The 20,430-nt window shown below is 39.0% G+C and overlaps 1 protein-coding gene across 1 annotated transcript; it reads right to left on the bottom strand.

Annotated features, from left to right (window-relative positions):
* Positions 1-360: 360 nt before the first annotated feature.
* rorc (RAR-related orphan receptor C) lies at positions 361-19,331 on the bottom strand. The gene is made up of 13 exons (XM_040116710.1): positions 19,135-19,331; positions 18,844-18,949; positions 13,624-13,653; positions 4,428-4,513; positions 3,417-3,558; positions 2,958-3,314; positions 2,764-2,865; positions 2,559-2,680; positions 1,926-2,058; positions 1,679-1,786; positions 1,439-1,549; positions 716-825; positions 361-567 (listed from the first exon to the last, which is right to left on the bottom strand). The coding sequence occupies exons 2-13, from the start codon at positions 18,893-18,895 to the stop codon at positions 403-405; spliced, it is 1,518 nt and encodes a 505-aa protein (XP_039972644.1). The 5' UTR covers positions 18,896-18,949; positions 19,135-19,331; the 3' UTR covers positions 361-402.
* Between the last annotated feature and the right edge of the window lie 1,099 nt (positions 19,332-20,430).

Raw genomic sequence — 20,430 nt, 5'->3', positions numbered from 1 at the left:
ACACACAGTAGCTGTAACCACAAAGAATGAAATTTGCACATCCTGAGAGAAAATTAATCATGTACCCCATTGACAATGTAGCATCAAAGAACAACAAAACGCACGTTTCCCTGGAATAATCAAAATAGTTTTAAGCTATCAAAATATCGAGATTTATGTTTCACATAATCTAGCAAAACAAAGCTCTGCTGGAATTCATGTAATACTTAACACACTATGATTACTGTTCTTTTCTCATTTAATTTCATTATTAGAAAAATAGATTCTGTCAGGCAGAAAAACAACATGTGTCTGTGTGTGTGTGTGTGTGTGTGTGTGTGTGTGTGTGTGTGTGTGTGTGTGTGTGTGTGTGTGTGTGTGTGTGTGTGTATCTTCTAGTGAATTCTAGATTCTAGTGAATCTTCAGTGAGTGGCCCCCGGCAGCAGCTCTGCCTCAGAGCCAAACAGCTCCCTGTAGAGTGGAGGGAACAGAGAGTGAGCACTGAGAGGGTAACGCTGACTGAACCAGCGAAGCTTCTCCATGTGAAGACTGCACAGCGAGCGCAACACTGCCATCCTCTGGTACAGCTGCAGAGAAGACACAGAAGCATTTAGATATCCACTTTCTATGATGGAAAGGTAAACACGTACATTTTCATGTAGATGAAAGGATGAACAGCCTTTAGCCAGTGAAATGAGTAAACAGAAAGCATCTGCTCTACACTGAGACATGTACCTTGTGCATTAGACTGTCATGGTTGTCTCGATGTAGAATGTGCATGAGTCCTAACTCCACGCTTCTTTGCACCCGCTGAACCCTACTCCTATCCTCCAGAGATGGACGGTCTGCACAGAGAGATAGAAAGAAAAAGCAAATGAGGATTTTTACGGGGCTACACTGTGTCGAAGACGCACTACTCAGTGTGAATAGTCAAATTGTAAATATTACTATGTCTATTAACAACCACTGGGGGGCAGAGAAGCTGACTGTGGGAATGAATGAAACCATCAGAAAGGTGTCGGAAACTTATGTTAGTTAACCAATCCACCATCATCTAGCATGTCTAGTTTTAATTAAAAAGGCCTTTGTTGCATTTGTTAAAAAGTGCAAAGTTGCCATGATAGAATGACCAGAATTAGCCTACAACAACATCAATTAACTGTGGGTGCTAGGTGGGAATAAATGCATAAATAAATGCACATTAAATATACAAATTAGGACTAGACTATTTGAAAAAAAAAGGGCTTCCAAAAGGTCCAAGGTACACAAGATAAATGGTTGGAAACTGCTTCAGTTTCATTAGATGCTTCCTGATGAGGATTGTAAAGCTTGACATGTTATTTTTTTCACCTGTTAACACACTGTTTGCCTCTGCGCTGAAGTGTTTTTTAACTTTTTATGTGTCCAAACTACAGAATAAAATGAAACATCAGTGAGAGAAGGGTGGGTTGATCTTACCTGCATTGATCAGCACCAGAGCACTGAAGAGAGCGATCTGCTGCTCAGTGAGTTTTAGAGCACACATATCATGAGCAAAGTCAAACACTGCTGCGATCAAATCACCACATGCTGCAAGAAAAGATACCACAGAGCACTGATAAGCCACCACTTTTATTTTTGATGGTCACTGCATGAATGACTTCAGATCTGAATTTTTTTGTGATTCATTGTAGGATCAGTGTGTCGAGAAATCCTCACCCAAAGACTTGAAGACTTCAACTCCAGCAAATTTCCCGTCAAAGAAGACAGTGTTGTTCTCTTTGTTGAAGAAACGACTCATCCTGACCAGAACCACCTCCATTGAGCCTGTGTGACAAAGGGAAGAAAGGAGGAAAAGTATTCAGTTAAAAGAAGGGAGAGAGAGAAAAGAGAGTAAGAGGTTCATAGCATTTTAGATTGTGATTAAAGCTGAGGGTCCCATCTTGTAAGTGACAGGTAACCTCACCTGTTTTGAGAAGCGCAATTTGGTCGTTCTGGCTGAGCATACGGAAACCTGGGATGTGTTTGGCAAACTCCACCACATACTGCACGGCATCAGTCAGTCGAATAGCACAGTGCTGCCACATCTCATCCACTGACTGAGAGTCGGGCAGAGTAAAAAAAAATGGAAGGGAGAAGGATAGTAGTAGGATGAGTTTGGTTCTCAGAGATCCTTTTGCAACATTACATTTAAATCAACCAAAAAGTGCTCAAATTTGTACTTATGCCGCCCAAATTCCCCCCTCACTCCCAACCATTCAGTCTCCTGCTCTTTCCTCTAATTTAACATATCAATTTTCTATACTTTACCTCTATTACTGTAATTAAATATTATAAGATATATGGAATATATTATAATATAATATGCTATTATATCATTAACTTTAAAATGAACATAAGCCTTCCCTGTGATCAAAGAAGAGGAAGAGGAGGGGGGAAATGATGAGATACGTTTTCTCAGTTTTCTGTTTTATTCAGCAAACAGAAAAGTAGCATCAGAAATGGTAACTTTTGTTTTGAGAAGGTCACACAAATGCAAGACAATGTCCGAGAACCCGGGAAAAAAAATCCTTAGGAAGCAGTAATAAGGTTAGTATACTTTGCTCTGGTAGGCTTGCGTCTCCTCTCTGCTGAACAGTTTCCATCTGAGAGCCTGCAGCTCCTCCACTCTGTACTGGCTTGTCTCTCTGTGGGAACGCACAATGCTGGCGCACACCTCGTCTGAAAAAAGCAGAAGCACTCAGTAATAATAAGAATACTACACACTTAGATGTACGTGTCAGCCCACTGTGCTGTCTGCTCACCTATATTTCGCAGAGAATGAGGATAAATGCTGTAAGGGTCCTCCAGAGGGTTGTAGGAATGAATCGCCATCAGATCATGAGATGGCTGTCTGGAGTCAAATCCTGACATAAAGAACAAAGACAAATGAGGAAAAAACAGAGGACGATGAAGGGAACTTTACACAGTGAAGTGTGTTCACACATCAGTGCCTCACCTCTTATGTCAGGGTGTCCGCTGTCGTCACCCCTCCCCTGGGATCTTGATGTGGGAGACACACTGGAGCCTCGGTAGATCATCCCTGACACCTGCGACTCGTTCGGGGAGCACGCAAGGAAAGGGTGAACATCAGTGGTGTAGGACAGCAGCTCAGCCTCACCAGTGAAGGAGTAGGCTGAAGCTATGGGCTGAAGGAGCTGGGGGGAGCGGTCTTGTCGGGGCTTGGTGGGGTAGGACAACACAGACTGGGCGCCTGCCTGAAGCTGCTGCTGTTGCTGCTGCTGTTGTCGGTGCCTTTCCACTTCAGCGATTAGAGAATCCCGCTGGCGTTTGGACATCCGTCCAAACTTCACAGCTGGCGGAAATCAAAAAAATAAACACAAAAACATGAAAATGCTGTAGATCAAGAATAGAGTGGGTCTGACTGTGCATCAGTGTGGGTATGTTTGTGCCTCACCATCTCTGCTCATGCCTTGTGCCAAGCACTTCTGCAGACGGCAGTGTTGGCAGCGGTTGCGGCTGGCCCGGTCAATCTGACAGTTACTCTGCCTGGAGCAGGAGTAGGATACAGTGGGCAGCTGGCTGCGCCGGAAAAACCCCTGAGAGGAGGATAGAGCATGGTTAACAGGCCAACAGAAACAGGATTTTCGTGGCAGATATATTAATATTTGTGTTACAAAAGTCTGATAATGGTATGTCAGTTTTTTTAAAGGTGGGACCAAGATATGTAGTGAGCCGGACATTTTACAGTTGAAAAATAAACTTGCATGTGTTCTCTGATGAACAAACTATGTGATGGCAAAACTGTTTATAAGTTATATCTCACAAATACTTGACATCTCTGTCTCTGTCATTTTTTTGTTACTTATAAACAAAAATATATGCTGATACTAAACAGAAATATTTGCAACATGTTGATATATCGGATTAACACTAATGGATAAAGAAATAGTCCCATATTTTGGGAAATTTTGGGAAAGCTTATTTGCTTTCTTGCTGAGAGTTAAATGAGAAGACAGATACCATTCTCATACCTGTCTATAAATATGAAGCTGGAGCCAGCAGCTGGTTAGCTTAGCTTCCCATTTTAGGAGTAAACAGCTAGCCTGGCTCTGGCAACCAGTAGAGACGCCAAGAAGTAACTGCACCCAGCCAAGAAATAGTCCAACACATAATCCCTCATAAAAGCACCACATGTTCGATTTTAACCTTCAGTTTCTATACTAATTAATCAAACAGGATATAACTTGTTAATTAGTGAGCTTTAGAGGGGTAGACAGCTGTTTTTTGATCTTTAGACAAAGCCAGGCTAGCTGTTTCCCCCTGTTTCTAGTCTTTATGCTAAGCTAAGCTAACAGGTAGCTGGCTGAAACTTCATACTGAACCGACAGACATGAGAGTGTTATTAACCTTATAAAGTCTTATGTGTGTGTGCAGTATTTGTGTATCTAATGCTGGTGCATTTCACCTTGCAGCCCTCGCAAGTGATGACTCCATAATGTACTCCAGAGGATTTATCACCACAGATCTTACACGGGATAACTTCAATCTGGGCTGAACAAACAAAGAAGAAAAAACAGTTATGTTAACATTTTGAAATGTAGCTATTTTCTGTCTTTCTCCACACAGGTGGCGCTTCACAGTCACTCAGAATATAGCCGAACAGGGACAGAACAACTGAGCCAAGAGCGGGAAGCAAATGCCTAAGCATGCAAGCAAACAAGTTAAGTTTGTCGTTGTCTTCAGTATCACAACTATTCTTCATGAAGCAGCTCAACAGGCTATTAGAAGCTAAAAAAAAGAAAAAGAGGCACAGTCAAGGTAATGAGTGTGTACTGAAAAAAAGAATGTAATAAAAATCTGTTGATATGATATCATTGTAAAGACAGACCAAGTGTAGATTAATCAGTCTCATGTTACTGAAATACGAACAAAGATCACCTCAGATTTCTTTAATCACACAAACACTAATGGAGACACACGTAAGCACTGTATGATTTTAAATAAAACCAAACAATAAATTTGTCCACTAATAATATGACAGAATTGTCTGTATTTTCTGATTTTTAAATTCTTTTAATACCTAATAGAACATCATTCTGAACCTCTATAACATACAGGTTGTAACTGTAGATGTAAAATATGCCAACTAACAATAACACTGCACATTTTTACCCAAAGACATAAACTTGAAAGTGATTCCCACTGTGAGAACTTATGTCTTGTGCTGTACTTCCCCTTAAACTTTTATCAATTGCTGTGTAACCAAAGTAAACCAAAAGGTATTTTCCTCTCGCACACCTCCTGCCTTAATAATAATGAACAAAACAACATCAAATACGATGAGGAGGGGGTATTCAGAAGACGTGGAATATTTGCAAATGGAGAAAGGCAGAGAATATGAAGGTGTCAACCTCAGAGTCCTTTCAAGTGGTCGACTGGCTTCTCTTTCAATCTGACTGTCCCTCTTTCATGTCATTTTTTTCTTTGTGAATCCTTCTCTGTCTCGCTCATAAACGACACAGCTGCCAGTAATGCACTCTCTCCTTCATCACTGCCAGTAATGGCCATCCACCTCCCACTTCCCCCCGTGCCCCTGATCTCTGTAAATTCTCACACCCCCCATCCTGTTGCCTAGTGGCGATTTTTTTGTCAGAGTCGTTTGATTCATTAAAGTACCACAAATGTAGAATCACTCTCTTGATGGCAGGCATTAAAAGTTTTATGGTATGTCCTCAAAAACATACCTCCAACAAAATGATGGAAGACTGTGCATCACAGACTGTATAATTCACATTATATGACAAATTTACAATAAAACTGAATGGTGACACACAACCAGGAAGCACAGCATGCAGTATTGTATTTTTTTTCTTACCCTAAATAATCTCTCCTTTTATCTGTTCCTGTCATCTTCTCTCTTCCTTTTACTAATGCACTGAAAGTGTGACTGTTTTCTGCAAGACAAGCTCGTGCTTATGCTTTTAAACAGTAGTACTTGCATTTCCGTGCATAACTGTGTCAGATTTATTCACAAGTGTGTGTTAGTGTGTCAGTGTGTGCCCTCTTTCTCTTGTGCCCCAGGGATCACCTGAAGGCTCCTGGGAGGTAAAATAAATACAGACGCAGAGTATAAGCATATATGATAAAGCAGGTATAATCACTGCAGAACTGATAAGATTGCAGCTCCTACTAATAGAGGTGGTTTATTAACCTCAAGATTGACCATGATAAGGAATAGAGAATTTCACAGATTTCAAAAGATAGTCAGGTGATTTGATTGAAATAAGACACTCAAGGGAAATAGTTCTCTGCAAGCTAAATATCATAAAATAAAGTCCCAGAGCTGTGACTCTGACTGCAGGTTAGGTGGAGAGAACATCCGTGGTCTCTGTTTTTTCGCTATTTCAGTTCTGATTGTCAACCTCAAGCAACAGGAAATCCACTGTGACCCACAGCCTTTCACTGTTCACACACATACTCACAAACACACACACAGGCAGCAATTACATACGCTGCTCCTCCAACAACTTTCCACGCAATCATGACTCTGATAATTCTCAACCGAATTTAAACGATCGACTAAACACAAAGCATGTCTTCTAAAGCAGCGTCAAGTTAAATCATGACTTCTTTTTTGGTGTCAAACTAAATCAAACAGTCTACAATCTTTCTTTGATGGTCAGAGAGTATCCAGACAGCAGGAGATGTAAAAGGAAGTTAACTTAACACCAGTTAAACAGCGAGGAATCTACATCCCCCCCCTTTTTTTTTTTGTCTCACCTTGTTGTCTCCAGCCACGGGCCTAGACCAATCGAACCCAGCATCTCCTTGTGTGTGTGTGTGTGTGTGCATGCATGTGTGTGAAGATATGGAGAGATGAAAATACTGAATTCCTTTATTTCTTCATTTAGTGTCTTTTCAGTAACCTTAAGAGGGGTTATTTCATCTTACACATAAAAACCAGTGCTTGTTTTACATTACAAATACATGTACATTGAGGGTTCATTTTTCTACCCAAGCAACATATTTACTTTAGTTGCATTATGTCATGATTTGCAATATCTCTTAAAAAATCATCCACATTTTCCCACTGCATTCGAAGAAACACCACAAGGTATGAAACCAACCTTAAACACACCACACCGCACGAAGCTGTACTAACTTATTTATACTGAAGTGAGATTACTTAAGAAAAACAACCAATTCATTCGATTTTAATTTTTCAGTCTAAAATTAATGCACCATGTGCTGCATGATCTTAAAAGGGGAAGAGTTTTCAGTATAGTACATGCAGTGATGGAAATATTCAGGTTTGCCAGTTGAAATAAAAGAGTGCCACCTCCCACGCTTCCGCATACAAAGTATACTGCATTCTTCACAGAGATGGTCTTTCAGTCAGTTTTTAGAGTTATCAATGACTTACATGCTCCCACTTAAAAAGCACTTTAGGCAGTGTCGTCATACAAATGACAGAAGCCTCTGTGGAACAGCAAAGAGAAGTCGTGAAACAGTCACAGGTTTCTCAGGAGTCGAATGACGGCCTACTGAACATGGGACAGTTCTCGAATTTTCTGATTGTCAGTCTTGATGACGTCTAAGCTTCCAAATACGATAAATCAACCTGAACAAGCCTTAAATATACACACTGCCCCAAACGAAACATTTGGTGAAGGGAAGCCAATTACCAAATACTGCAAAATGCCACACACTAAAGAAATTATAAGAAAAAAGAAAAAATGAAAATGAAAACGAAAGATTTCAACATAGAAAGAGTTTATTTCAGTAGTTTCACCACTTTCGTGCGCAACGGAGTACGTGTGTCTGTGTGTGTGTCTATGTGGGGCATCTGGGGGATGGACGATACAGATTGCCACTCTCAACTCATCAGTCTCTGTCTTGTCAGCAGTCTGTTCTTTGCACTGTAAACGGACAAAAAACCTCAACCTTCCTCTGACGGAAGCTTACCTTTGGTACATACGCAAACAAAGTTTGTACACACGCACACACACACACACACGCACAAACACACACAGACTAACAAATAGTGTATCTCTCACAAACAGACTGTTAATAAATCACAAGACATTATTAGACTGACGATAGGAGAAACACTTAACACTTTACAATCCTTTTTTTATCTTCATCACCACTAGTTTTCAGAATGTACCATGATTTTTTAAAAATCAAATGATAATTTTTCTCATTATAATTCATAAAAAAGAAAAGCTTTTTGATTTATGTTGGAATCTGCTGTAATTTTTACTTAAAAGATCATACATCACTTGGTTCATAACCACATTTTATTTTCTATGGTATTGAAATTCATTAAATAGAATACATAATAATAATAATATATAAAATGCATGCTTTTCTCATGTATATGGATTTGAAAATACAGTAAATAAGAAGGTAAATATCGTACTATATATCAAACCAAATCCAACTTTAGATTAATTGGTTCTGTCGTGCAGAGCTGCACATAATCTATAATAGCTCTAAAAATTACTCTGACTCAGTGAAATAATATTCAAATTTGCTTGTCAGAAATGATTTCCCTTACAAGAGGCCATAATTGAGGAGTGTAATGCTGACAAATAACTGTAATCTGTGTTGAAAGATCTTTGACACAACCAGAAAAAGAAATATATAAAAGAAACATGTTTCTTTATCGTGAAGCAAAATAATAGTTACTGCCAATAAATACAAATTGGGGTATTTTAATACGGTATTTCACACCATTTTTCTGTATTGACTATTTTGGGAGTAAACACTTCTGGTTAGACATATTTCCAGGCTCACCACAGGTCTGCAGGTGTGAAGTAACTTTATGTTTTCGAATCAGACTGTGCTGATTGTTACATAAATGTCAGAACTCCTTCACTACTGAGTTTCATTCAATATGTGACAACGACAGAGTGGGAAAAAATTACCCGCAGTACTTTATCTAAGAAAAAGACAAATGATCAAAGCAGATCTCAACTCCAATTAGCATCAGATTTACCATATTTGACTCTGAGTGCAGACTGAATTTGGGGGTGTTTGAGAGAGGTAATGTTTTGACAGTAGCAAAGGGTATGAATCAGCTCAACTGTTGTATTTCATTTACCATATTTTGGGAGGGAATGTGTCACCTGCGATTTTGATGTTCACTTTGATCTAAAGCCAACTGCTTTTGCTGCCTTGGAGGTGATGTGCAGGTTTCTGCACCAAGAGGAACAAGGAAATCCTTTCTGATAAAGAAACTCTATAAGAATCTACACAGGAATCCCTTGAACACAACAACAAAGCCTTATGAAATGTGTGTGTGTGTGTAAATTGTGATGGTATCAAGCAAACTGTGAGTGTGTAGTTCTAGAAAATTAGACAATTCAGTGTTTTCCAGCTGAGGTGAACACAAGAAAATATATAGTAAGTTATATTTTCAGAAATGGGAGCCTCCTCTCTCTGTCATCTACACCATATCCACACACAGCTGCGGGGCTGAGATATGTTACATCTAGGCGCCATCTAACAAGCAGCTGCGGATCTATGTGTGCATATATTTGTGTGTGTGTTTGCATGTTGCATGAGAGAGAGTGCATAAGCAGCCTCCATAGAGAACATTCATTATTTCTCATTAATTGCCTCTTTGCCTTTTCTCCCCCTCTATTTGTTTACCATTAATTGTAAATATTTGTGTGTAAGAAATCAAATTTATCCCCATTTTCATGATCACATTTTCACAATATAATTACAAATTTCCTCTGCATCCTGTCTACTGTACACATGTGGAGTCAGTCCATTAAAACTGATGCACTGGAGTTGGGAAGCATCCTGTATTCCTGTCTCTTTCATTTTTTACATTGGTTAGAATTTGGTGGAAGTATTTGCAAAAAGATTTGTGACCTGGTCTCCTGAGTATTAATTGGTTTCATTTATTAATTATGATTACTTTCTATGGAAATATGATGACTCCAGATTAGAGGTCATGTGCAGATCAACTCAAAACATATGAAATTTGTTTCAAAAAGTGTAACTTTTTATAAAACTTATACAACATCAGTTCATTTTCTTGCCTGAGATGCACTATATACATGGGTAGGAGAGAGGGTAGAAATATCTGAGACATGATTCAAATCTTAAATCCATCAAAGGGAGCTCAGACTTGAGTCATGTTACCAAACTGAAACACATATATCGATGTGAATGTACCCAACAGTCGGCCAATCAAAAGCTTTGAAGAGACTGAGTTAAGTTTCAAAACAAATAAGTCCTCATTCAGGATACTTTAAACTGTACCTACATAAACACGTGTGTGTGTGTGTGTGTGTGTGTGTGTGTGTGTAAATTGTGATGGTATCAAGCAAACTGTGAGTGTGTAGTTCTAGAAAATTAGACAATTCAGTGTTTTCCAGCTGAGGTGAACACAAGAAAATATATAGTAAGTTATATTTTCAGAAATGGGAGCCTCCTCTCTCTGTCATCTACACCATATCCACACACAGCTGCGGGGCTGAGATATGTTACATCTAGGCGCCATCTAACAAGCAGCTGCGGATCTATGTGTGCATATATTTGTGTGTGTGTTTGCATGTTGCATGAGAGAGAGTGCATAAGCAGCCTCCATAGAGAACATTCATTATTTCTCATTAATTGCCTCTTTGCCTTTTCTCCCCCTCTATTTGTTTACCATTAATTGTAAATATTTGTGTGTAAGAAATCAAATTTATCCCCATTTTCATGATCACATTTTCACAATATAATTACAAATTTCCTCTGCATCCTGTCTACTGTACACATGTGGAGTCAGTCCATTAAAACTGATGCACTGGAGTTGGGAAGCATCCTGTATTCCTGTCTCTTTCATTTTTTACATTGGTTAGAATTTGGTGGAAGTATTTGCAAAAAGATTTGTGACCTGGTCTCCTGAGTATTAATTGGTTTCATTTATTAATTATGATTACTTTCTATGGAAATATGATGACTCCAGATTAGAGGTCATGTGCAGATCAACTCAAAACATATGAAATTTGTTTCAAAAAGTGTAACTTTTTATAAAACTTATACAACATCAGTTCATTTTCTTGCCTGAGATGCACTATATACATGGGTAGGAGAGAGGGTAGAAATATCTGAGACATGATTCAAATCTTAAATCCATCAAAGGGAGCTCAGACTTGAGTCATGTTACCAAACTGAAACACATATATCGATGTGAATGTACCCAACAGTCGGCCAATCAAAAGCTTTGAAGAGACTGAGTTAAGTTTCAAAACAAATAAGTCCTCATTCAGTATACTTTAAACTGTACCTACATAAACACGTGTGTGTGTGTGTGTGTGTGTGTGTGTGTGTGTGTGTGTGTGTGTGTGTGTGTGTGTGCGTGTGTGTGTGTGTGTGTGTTTGTGCGTACTGTATGGGATCTGTTATAGAGCTACAAAAAATATCTTTTGCTGATTAAAGCTAGAATATTAAATAAAGAATATAAAATTATAAAATATTATTGACATAAGCAAAAAATAAGCCACTCTGAACTTTAACTGATCAAGCCAGTGTTACATGAAAAAGAATTGTGGGAGCCTGAATGAAAAGCTTAATCACACAATGTGATAATGTTGAAAAAAGATGATGACTTTGAAGCCACAAGTGTCTGAGTCTGCATGAAACTCCATATATTTAAGGGATTTGATAAAAACTAGAAAAAAATACGGCTATTTAAAACCTAAACGTGTCTTTATCACACATCTTGATAACCATATCATACAACATCAGAACCACAAAGTCGCAGTCATAACACACAATCACTCTTAATAATCATAAACTACAAAATCAGGGTGTATTGGAGATCAACTATGACCAAAAAGCACGTAACTGATCAAATTGATAAAATATCTCTGACTGTACTGCCCACACACAGACACAAACACAGGCACACCAAAGAACTTCATCCCTACCTCGCATCATCATCACTCCTCCACTTGTCTCAGACGTTTGTCCCACTTTCACAAACTCACCTCTCCTCTCACTTTGTCTAACAATATTCTTTCTTTTGACACACTTTTTTCCCCTGCACCACCTATTCTTTCACCCTTTCTTCCTTTTTTTGGTCGTCCTTTGGCAAGCCTGGCCGGGTGCTCTCTGGAGCTTCAGCACACATATTCAGACTTTTGAGCGTCAGTCACCGCCTCACCTTCCTTGTTAACGTGTGTGTGTGTGTGTGTGTGTGTGTGTGTGAGTGTGTGTGTGTGTGTGAGAGTGTGTTTGTGTGTGTAAGAGAGAGAGAGAGGAGACAGAGGCAATCAAAAGGGGGGGCTGTCCCCTACCTTGGCTTTTCTCTCAAGGTACTTTTTCCTTATACCTCTGTTGTCATCTTTCACCAACTCACTCTATACCACACGTCAAGAAAAATTAGCTTTGTATCATTTGGCACCTTTAAGACTCCCTGAGAATTTAAATCAAACCACTTTCAACAGGAGTACTTGGGGAGGCAGCAAAAAGCATGTAAGTTACAGAAACATTTCAGTAAAGTCAGATATTATTTATTCTCAAACTTACAATTGCCCTGTTGATGCTTAGGATACATATGGGTGTTTCTTTACACTGACAGTAAAAAAAATATATCAATTTGTCAATTAAAGAATAATTTCTTTTGTCTTGCAACAACTTCACCTCTTTCTGCACTTGACTTATAACAGTTTAGTTTACAGAGTTTCTGCAGTGATGACCTTTCACTTGAATAAAAGTAGAAATACCACACTATTAAAAAAGTAACTATATCCGTCAGATAAATGTAGTACAATATTTGCCTCTGCATTGTAGTGCAGAATGAGAGGAAAGTAGCAGAAAATAGAAATACTAAAATAAAGCACAAGTACCTCAAAACTGTACTTAAGTACAGTACTTGAGTAAATTTACTAGTTACAATCCATCGCAGCATTCCCCTGTACCATTTTGTCTCTTCCTGACTGATGCAACGAACAACACAAGACCACCATGGCTCTCTGTCTTAACCAACCACCTTCCTTTCTGCTAAAGCAAAATCCAAAATGATTCCTCAGATATCTAATTTTACATACTTGTCCACTCACTCACAAGCAACAATCAATAAAATCATTATTATTTATGCCCAGTTTGCTTATCATCACACCACCTAACATGAAGGTTGGTGGTGTGTTACACAAAGCATCTTCAAACTTTATAAAACACCCAGGTGTGCTAAAGTTGTGGCAGAAAATGTTAAACCAAAGAAGTTAAAAAAAGAAGAGATGTTATCGCTGTCATCTGCATTCAGATGCCAAAGTGCCAAATTGCCAAAGCCATAATATTGAGTGTGTGTGTTTGTGTGTGTGTGTGTGTGTGTGTGTGTGTGTGTGTGTGTGTGTGTGTGTGTGCGTGTGTGCGTGTGTGTGCGTGAGGGGGGTAGCACAGGTGCAACACGCAGCTCACACACTGTGCTGCTAATGGCCCAACTCCAGCGATACCACAGTGCGTCTATGTGTGTGTGTTGCTGTACAGGTGCAATGTTGTATGTTCACTAACTATGAAGCTACCCACAGTGCATGCACAAATATCTAGCACAAACACAAGCAATGTCATTACCACATACAGACACACAAATGCTCACACGCATGTACAAACACATGCTAACATACACAGATAAAGTATTTTGATAGACAACTTACTCAAATGAGTCTTCTTGGACAGGGATCCTCCTGAGGCAGACATAAAGATTCGGTTAGTCAATCAAAACTAAACAACACTTACTGTAAATCTAAGTTTTACTACCAGCTGTAAGACATATGAGCATCCAGAAGCACAACACGCAGTTCACTGCTCAGTATAATGAGCTTTTTGCGTAAAATAAGACTGTTAAAGAGATAGAACCCAGGACTAAATAACATTTTTTGTTTTTAACTGATAATTTAAAACATGCCAGGATTGAAAAATTACCAAGTACATGTAACTAAGTACATGATAAGTACATTTACTCAAGTGCCGTATTTAAGTACAATTTTTAGGTACTTTTACTGAACTTGAGTATTTCCTGTTTCTAGAAACTTTATGCTTACTCTACATTCCTGAGGGAAATAATGTAAATTTTACTCCTCTACGTTAATCTGACAGCTGGAGTTACAGTATAAAAACCGACAAAACTAGCGTCACCTTGACCAACTACAACATCAAAAAACTGCTTACATATTAATGCATCAATAATAATGATCCAATAATATAACACTGACCAGGGGCATTCTCCATAATGAATACCTTTATTTCTGATATGCTAAGTAGAGTTTGTTGCCAATACTTCTGCTACTTAAGTAAAAATTTAAACGCAGGACTTTTTACTTGTAATGGAGTATTTCCATATATTCATATTGCTACTTTTACTTAAGTAAATGATCCGGATATTTTTTCCATCACTGAAATCTGCACTATAGCAGGGTTAGCTCTGCAGTGAAACATCATGCTTACAGTGTAAATCATTGTGATGTTCACATGTAACATTAAAACCTATCATATATGAAATTTAGCATGTTAAATACACGGGGTCAGCTTTTAACCAAACGATTAACTGAAACTAGCATAAAATGTGCCAGAAACTAAACCAGGCTTCAAGTTAAACTGTGGCTAATACAGATTCAACAGTAATAAATGCCTCATTGTTAACTCATCATGGCAGTTTGGTACATGATTTGCTGAATGCGGTACTTTTTTATTTATTCATTTTTCCATGTACAAAGAGCTGTGGACAGCTAAGAAGCGTTGGTGATAGCAGAGAGGTTAAATTCAAGGATTCCTATTTACAGTGGTGTGTGTCAATGTTATGGTTGTGTGACTCTTCGGCACATGCACATACACACGCACACACGCGCACAGGAGATAAGGCAGAGGAAGGTGGGTGTCTGTGAAGCAATAGGTCCTCTTTTTCTGCCTGTTTGACCGCAATTGTGAGAAAGTCTGAACTGCAGTAAACATATGGAGTTGTATGTATCTGTGTGTGTTTGGGTGTGTGTGTGTGTGTGTGTGTGTGTGTGTGTGGGTGAGTGTGTATGCTTGAGACAGAGAGGTTTGAAGGCAGGGGAGATAAGTATCAGTGAAAGATATAGAGCTAGCCGGTCTTTGTCTGGCGCCTAAGCAGGCCCTCTGTGGTTTCCACTGTTTTTCTCCCCTCATCAAATCAGTTTTGCTTCATAAGCAGAAAGCATGGAATGAAAGCAGAGCAGTGCACACACACGCGGAAAATGTAGAGAAATTTCAACATTAACTCATCATCATTATAAGGTGATTGCTAAATAAAAGGTCAATTATTCATGAAAAATAAAATTCAAAAATGTCTAAAAAGAACCTTTTCAGAACCAAATAAAAGCATTGACAAATTGAGATCAATGCATTTTTTTAATTCATTGATGGGTTTTGAATGTTTCCATTAGCCTGAGGGTTACAGAGCATAGTTAATGTGTTAAACAATTACATAAGCATTGCATTAATATGGTTCCAGCAAGGAGGGGGAAGACTGATCTCCCTTTTTTTCATCAGTCAGTTATAGAAATACAGAACAGCTTTGTCCCTAAAATATATAAAGAAAATTTTTAAGGTATTTTCTTTTAATCTGATGACCAAATTACTGGACCCACACTTACCAGATTAAAGCTGTTGAGTTACACACTTTTATCAACAGAAATGAGTCAGGTTAACGTCACCTTCAACACACGCTAAAACACTGTGATTCCGAAAAATGTGTTTTTAAGATTTTAAAATATTAAAAGTGATCTCTGAGCAGAATAGAATAAACAAACAAACTGACCACAACGTCAGTAGCTAATAGTGGAAAAAAGGATCTCATGAAATCACCAACATCTGCTTCTGTACAAAGTAAATGTGACACAGCATGTACACATTTAGCAAGACATAACCCACCACACACACACACACGCACGCACACACGAATCCATGAACCCAGTGACTACAGAGTCACAAACATCACCACCACTCATCAGTCAAAATCTCACTAACGTCTCTACACTCTGACATCTAAGCTGACTGCTGAAGTGACAGTTGTTGCGTTACATAACAACACTGAAGATCGCTGAACCCAGAGAGTAGGCCGACAACTTTTGCCTGATTATAAAACATGATGCATCCGGCACACACACACACACACACACACACACACACACACACACACACACACAAAATAATGCAAATGCACCGGTCATGCCCATGTAATAAACTGCTTGTTTTTTTTAAGTTAATGCAAGTGGGATGACTTGTTAAATAACTAAGTAAATTCAAAAATAAATATGAGAAAGTAATTTAAGAATAACTAAAAATTACAAAAAACAATAACAGATATACTAAATAAACGGAAAGAAAAATACATATCTATATATTCAGTTTAAAAAAAAGCCTGATATGGCAGGTTTGGATGTCGACCAGCAAGTGCACTTAGTCCTAAATCGTCACTGCTAATAAAAGCTATCTCAGGCTCTTGCGTTCCTAAATCATCCATAAAAATAACAAAAAAATTTCAACATAAATTTGAATTAATCCTACACTGGCATTGAGATGAGGCTAAAAATTAGGAAAATGCTCTCTCTTTTCACTTAAATTATTAGTAAAAATCTTTTAAAAAGTCCATATAATCAAGGTGTCACAAAATAAAATCAGCATTCAGTTTCACGGGCATTAAAAAAAACATAAATGTTGTAGAATCTCTTGTTGTAGAAAACAGTGCATAACTGTCTAAACATGTTGGCCTATAAGTGACTGACCGAATGATTAAAACTGACTTTGAAGGGTTTAAAAATATTTTAGTAGAAAGGCCAAAATGGTTATCAATTTTAAAACTGAAAGTATTTTTGGTCAAATAAAAATAAATTCAAACTTATCTGTATTAAGTTACAAAAAAATAGCAGACATACCACGAGACTAGATGCTTGATATCACTTAAGTTACACTGTGAGGAGAAGAGGATTGGACCCACAATTGATCCCTGAGGGATACCACAGACAGTTTGTATCAAATAATAAACAGGAGCGGAGATTTACCCTACAGGCAGGAGGGAAAGCAATGTGGAGCAGTACCAGAGATGCAAACCCAGTGCTCAAGAAAAATGACAAGACACCCACAATAGCCACTAAAACCAACACACTCATCACCTTAAGATGAGCTATCTCAGCAGTATGAAAAACTGTACAACCACACTGAAGCTCCAGCTTAACCAGACTATTTTTCTTACAAAAACCATTAACCCCTTATCACCCAGTTTCCACATTTAATTTAATTTTAAGTAGCTTTGACTTTGTTAATCTGGTCTCTGTTATACAGCATTGTGTATTTTGCTCCGGCTGCCTTGCACATCATTTTAGGCAAATTTCCCCCAAATTCAGCCTGACATACTGTATTCTGTATATTTGAAAACTTTTGCCATCTTCATATGAATTTTTAATAAAATTCTGTGGGTTTGAGTGTTTTGCTGCACAGCATGAGTTTCACCGACCCAAGGTGGGGCAATGAGGTTTAAGTTAACAGAAAGTGTGGGGGAAAAACAGTCTATTTTTGCATGCAGTGCGATTGAGTATGCACTTGCACCGAAAGCCAGTTAAAATGCCAGAAAAAATATTTTGAAAGAATTCAAGAATGTGATTTTAACCTTTGATGGCTGTATCCCATAAAAGCCTCAAAAGTACATACTGTATACTTTACTACTTACCCGTTTTATTTACTTATACTCTTACAATGTCTTTCTCTCTTGATTACAATTCATTTAAAATTCTCATAGCTTTAAATAAAAAATAGACGCAGAATGTAAGTACATTATTCAAGCAATTTTACCTACCTTACTTTCTAGTAGACCATGCTGTGGACAGTTTTCACCGTTTGTGTCTTTAATGGGAAGAAGTTCCCAATAGAAACAGTCTAAGCTGAGGTTTTTTAGGTTATTTAGTGTTTACAGGAAATTGTTTCTGGAGAGGCACATCACTCTTGAGGTTTTTTTTTAAAGAATACTTTCAATGCTTTGAGAAGTAGCAATAGTCTCTGTTCTATATATCTCAAAACTTGTGCAAATAAAACCGAAACTATGTGCATGGCTCAGTATCCTTGGCTTTGACAAACTACTCATTTAAGTAAAATTTAATCGGCAGGACTTTGACTTTGAATCAAGGATTATTCAACTGTGATCCTCCTACGTTTAACTGAGTAAAGGGTATAAAATTGATTTTCCACATCTGTAATAAAAAGACACTTTCTTTTCTTCACTCTGCACTTCCCATCCATTACTGAGTTTTCGGTGACAACAATGCACAAAAAGCCCTTGTTGCAGGAGTAAACTCTAGCAAACTGCGTCGCCATGCTATGAAAGTAGTAGCAAAGGTGTGTAGTGGGTTTCTGTGGCAGAGGGACAAGGTTTCTTATCTCCTGTGACTACCAACGGTTTGATTTTAACTGGGAAGAGGCTTTGAATAGAAAAGCATTCACCAAAACAGAAGCAAAAATAAAACCTAATCCCCAGGGATTACTCCAGATTACTGCCATTCTTACCCACTCACAGCACCTTAACCACACCACAGAGAAAGGGATGAGGAGGGTTAATGGGGTAAAGATGGATGAGAGTGGAGGGAAAGAAGATAATAGTGAATAAGGTGACTGGGAAGACAGCAACCGAGTCGGCTGGTGCAGGAAAGGTGAGCAATGTGAGATAAAGATGGGGTACAGAGTGGCATGATGGGAGAGAGGAGCAAGTTTTACTTGGTGTAAAGACATAAAAACATCATTAGAGAATATGAGGATTAAACTAAGCAAGTTGCATGCTACTTGTACAGGCGTTCAAATGGCCCACACATGCTACAGTAGACAGAATGCAATCTGCAGTATGAAACCTCAGTGATGGATCCTCTTACCTCTTTTGATGGGGGTGTCAGCGGGGGGCACGTCGGGCTCTTCATATTCCATAACTCTCTTGTCTAAACACTGGGTGGCCCTACACACTCATACACTCACCTCTCTCTTTCGTGCGCACGCAAACACACACACACACACACACACACACACACACACACACACACACAGAGAGAGAGAGAGAGAGAGAGAGAGAGAGAGACCGCAGACGCCTGCTAAGTCAGTCGGTTTTGAACTCCACCTGCCGCCATTTGAGGTGGTTGGTAATGTGTCAAAACTCGGGCCCATACTACCTGTTGGTTCTTCTAGCGCCCGGGCCGGCGCAGGCATTTGTAGACATGCACAGCCATCTCGCCTCCTTCCCGTCCTTACAGCGGGTCCCAAAACTCTCCCGTCATCTTCTTACCCTCTCTGTCAGCCTCCTTTGTTCAGCGGCACACCTCCTCTTGTGTGGTTGTTTTGAAAGAACTGAATTGCCCCCGAGGCGGCGGCGGCGGCGGCGGAGAGGACCGAGTGCAGCTGGACCTGCCGGCCGTAGGCAAGCCGCGCGCCCCGGTCGTACCCCCCTCTCCTCCCCTCCCCTCCCCTCCCCGCGCTCTCTGTGGGCCCTAGCCGTCCCGGGCTGGAGAGAGTTATGTCACCGGCTGTTACGTAATAGCAGCGGATCGGGTTTTGCTTTGTAGTGCTCAGTTGAGAAATATAATCCCATGTTGCTGCCACAAATTTCCGCCACACTAATCGAGATAATACAATGCAGAGAGGACACATTATATTCCGATGCAGGTTTGGCCTATTCATGGCTATATGGCAAGTAATATAGTTAAATAAAATGCCTCTTCATAGGTCGGTATAAATTTAGCAGCTTGTTAGAACCACCTGCAGGGCTCTGTACATTCACTATATGCAGGGGCGTTATTTCAATAATAGTATGTGATGCCTCATTTTATGTGAGGTAGGATTAAAACAACCGCAGACACAAAGAAAACAATGAATAATCGATAGCCTATTACTTCTCGGTTTACATCCTTTTGGTAAATCCCCGTCTAAGACATGTCGCTTACACTGGGTCCAGACACGCAAGATGAACCATGTGTGCAGCTACAGTTTGGGCAGTGCTGGAGGGAGTCTTCAGATCCAAGGTAGCAGAAGTCCTGTATTGAAAATGTTACCCAAGTAAAATCAAGTTCTATTGTTATGAGCGAAATGTACTTACTGATGCATTAATGTGTAATTAGCATTTAACTGTTTTAGATGGTGGAGGTGGAACCAATTCTACCTATGAGTTCCACTGTCAATGTCAGTTACAATGCATCATATTTAATGAGCTCATAGTTATATTATGTTAAACCTTAATTTGTCAAGTAACTTGTAATTATAACTGTCAAAATAATGCCATGGAGTGAAAAGAACAATATTTCCCTCTGAATTGTAGTGAAATAAATGTATAAATCAGCATAAGATGGGAATACTTAGGTACAGTACTAGTATCTCAAATATGTACATAGGTACAGCACCAGTGGTATCAAGAATTATACTTTTTATGAGTATTTTCATTTTCTGCCACATGTACCCGACTCTACTTCACTTCA

Source organism: Xiphias gladius, chromosome 22 (assembly GCF_016859285.1).
Source record: "Xiphias gladius isolate SHS-SW01 ecotype Sanya breed wild chromosome 22, ASM1685928v1, whole genome shotgun sequence".
NCBI lineage: Eukaryota > Metazoa > Chordata > Actinopteri > Istiophoriformes > Xiphiidae > Xiphias > Xiphias gladius.
The sequence above is the reverse complement of the archived record's forward strand: the minus strand, read 5'-3'. Positions and strand labels throughout refer to the sequence as shown.

Coding starts and splice junctions, on each gene's coding strand:
- rorc (XM_040116710.1), bottom strand. CDS start 18,895: ATGGAATATGAAGAGCCCGACGTGCCCCCCGCTGACACCCCCATCAAA. Junction 4,514..13,623: donor GTCCAAGAAGACTCATTTGA/GTAAGTTGTCTA, acceptor TTGTTTGTTCAG/CCCAGATTGAAGTTATCCCG. Junction 3,559..4,427: donor TCACTTGCGAGGGCTGCAAG/GTGAAATGCACC, acceptor TCCTCCTCTCAG/GGGTTTTTCCGGCGCAGCCA.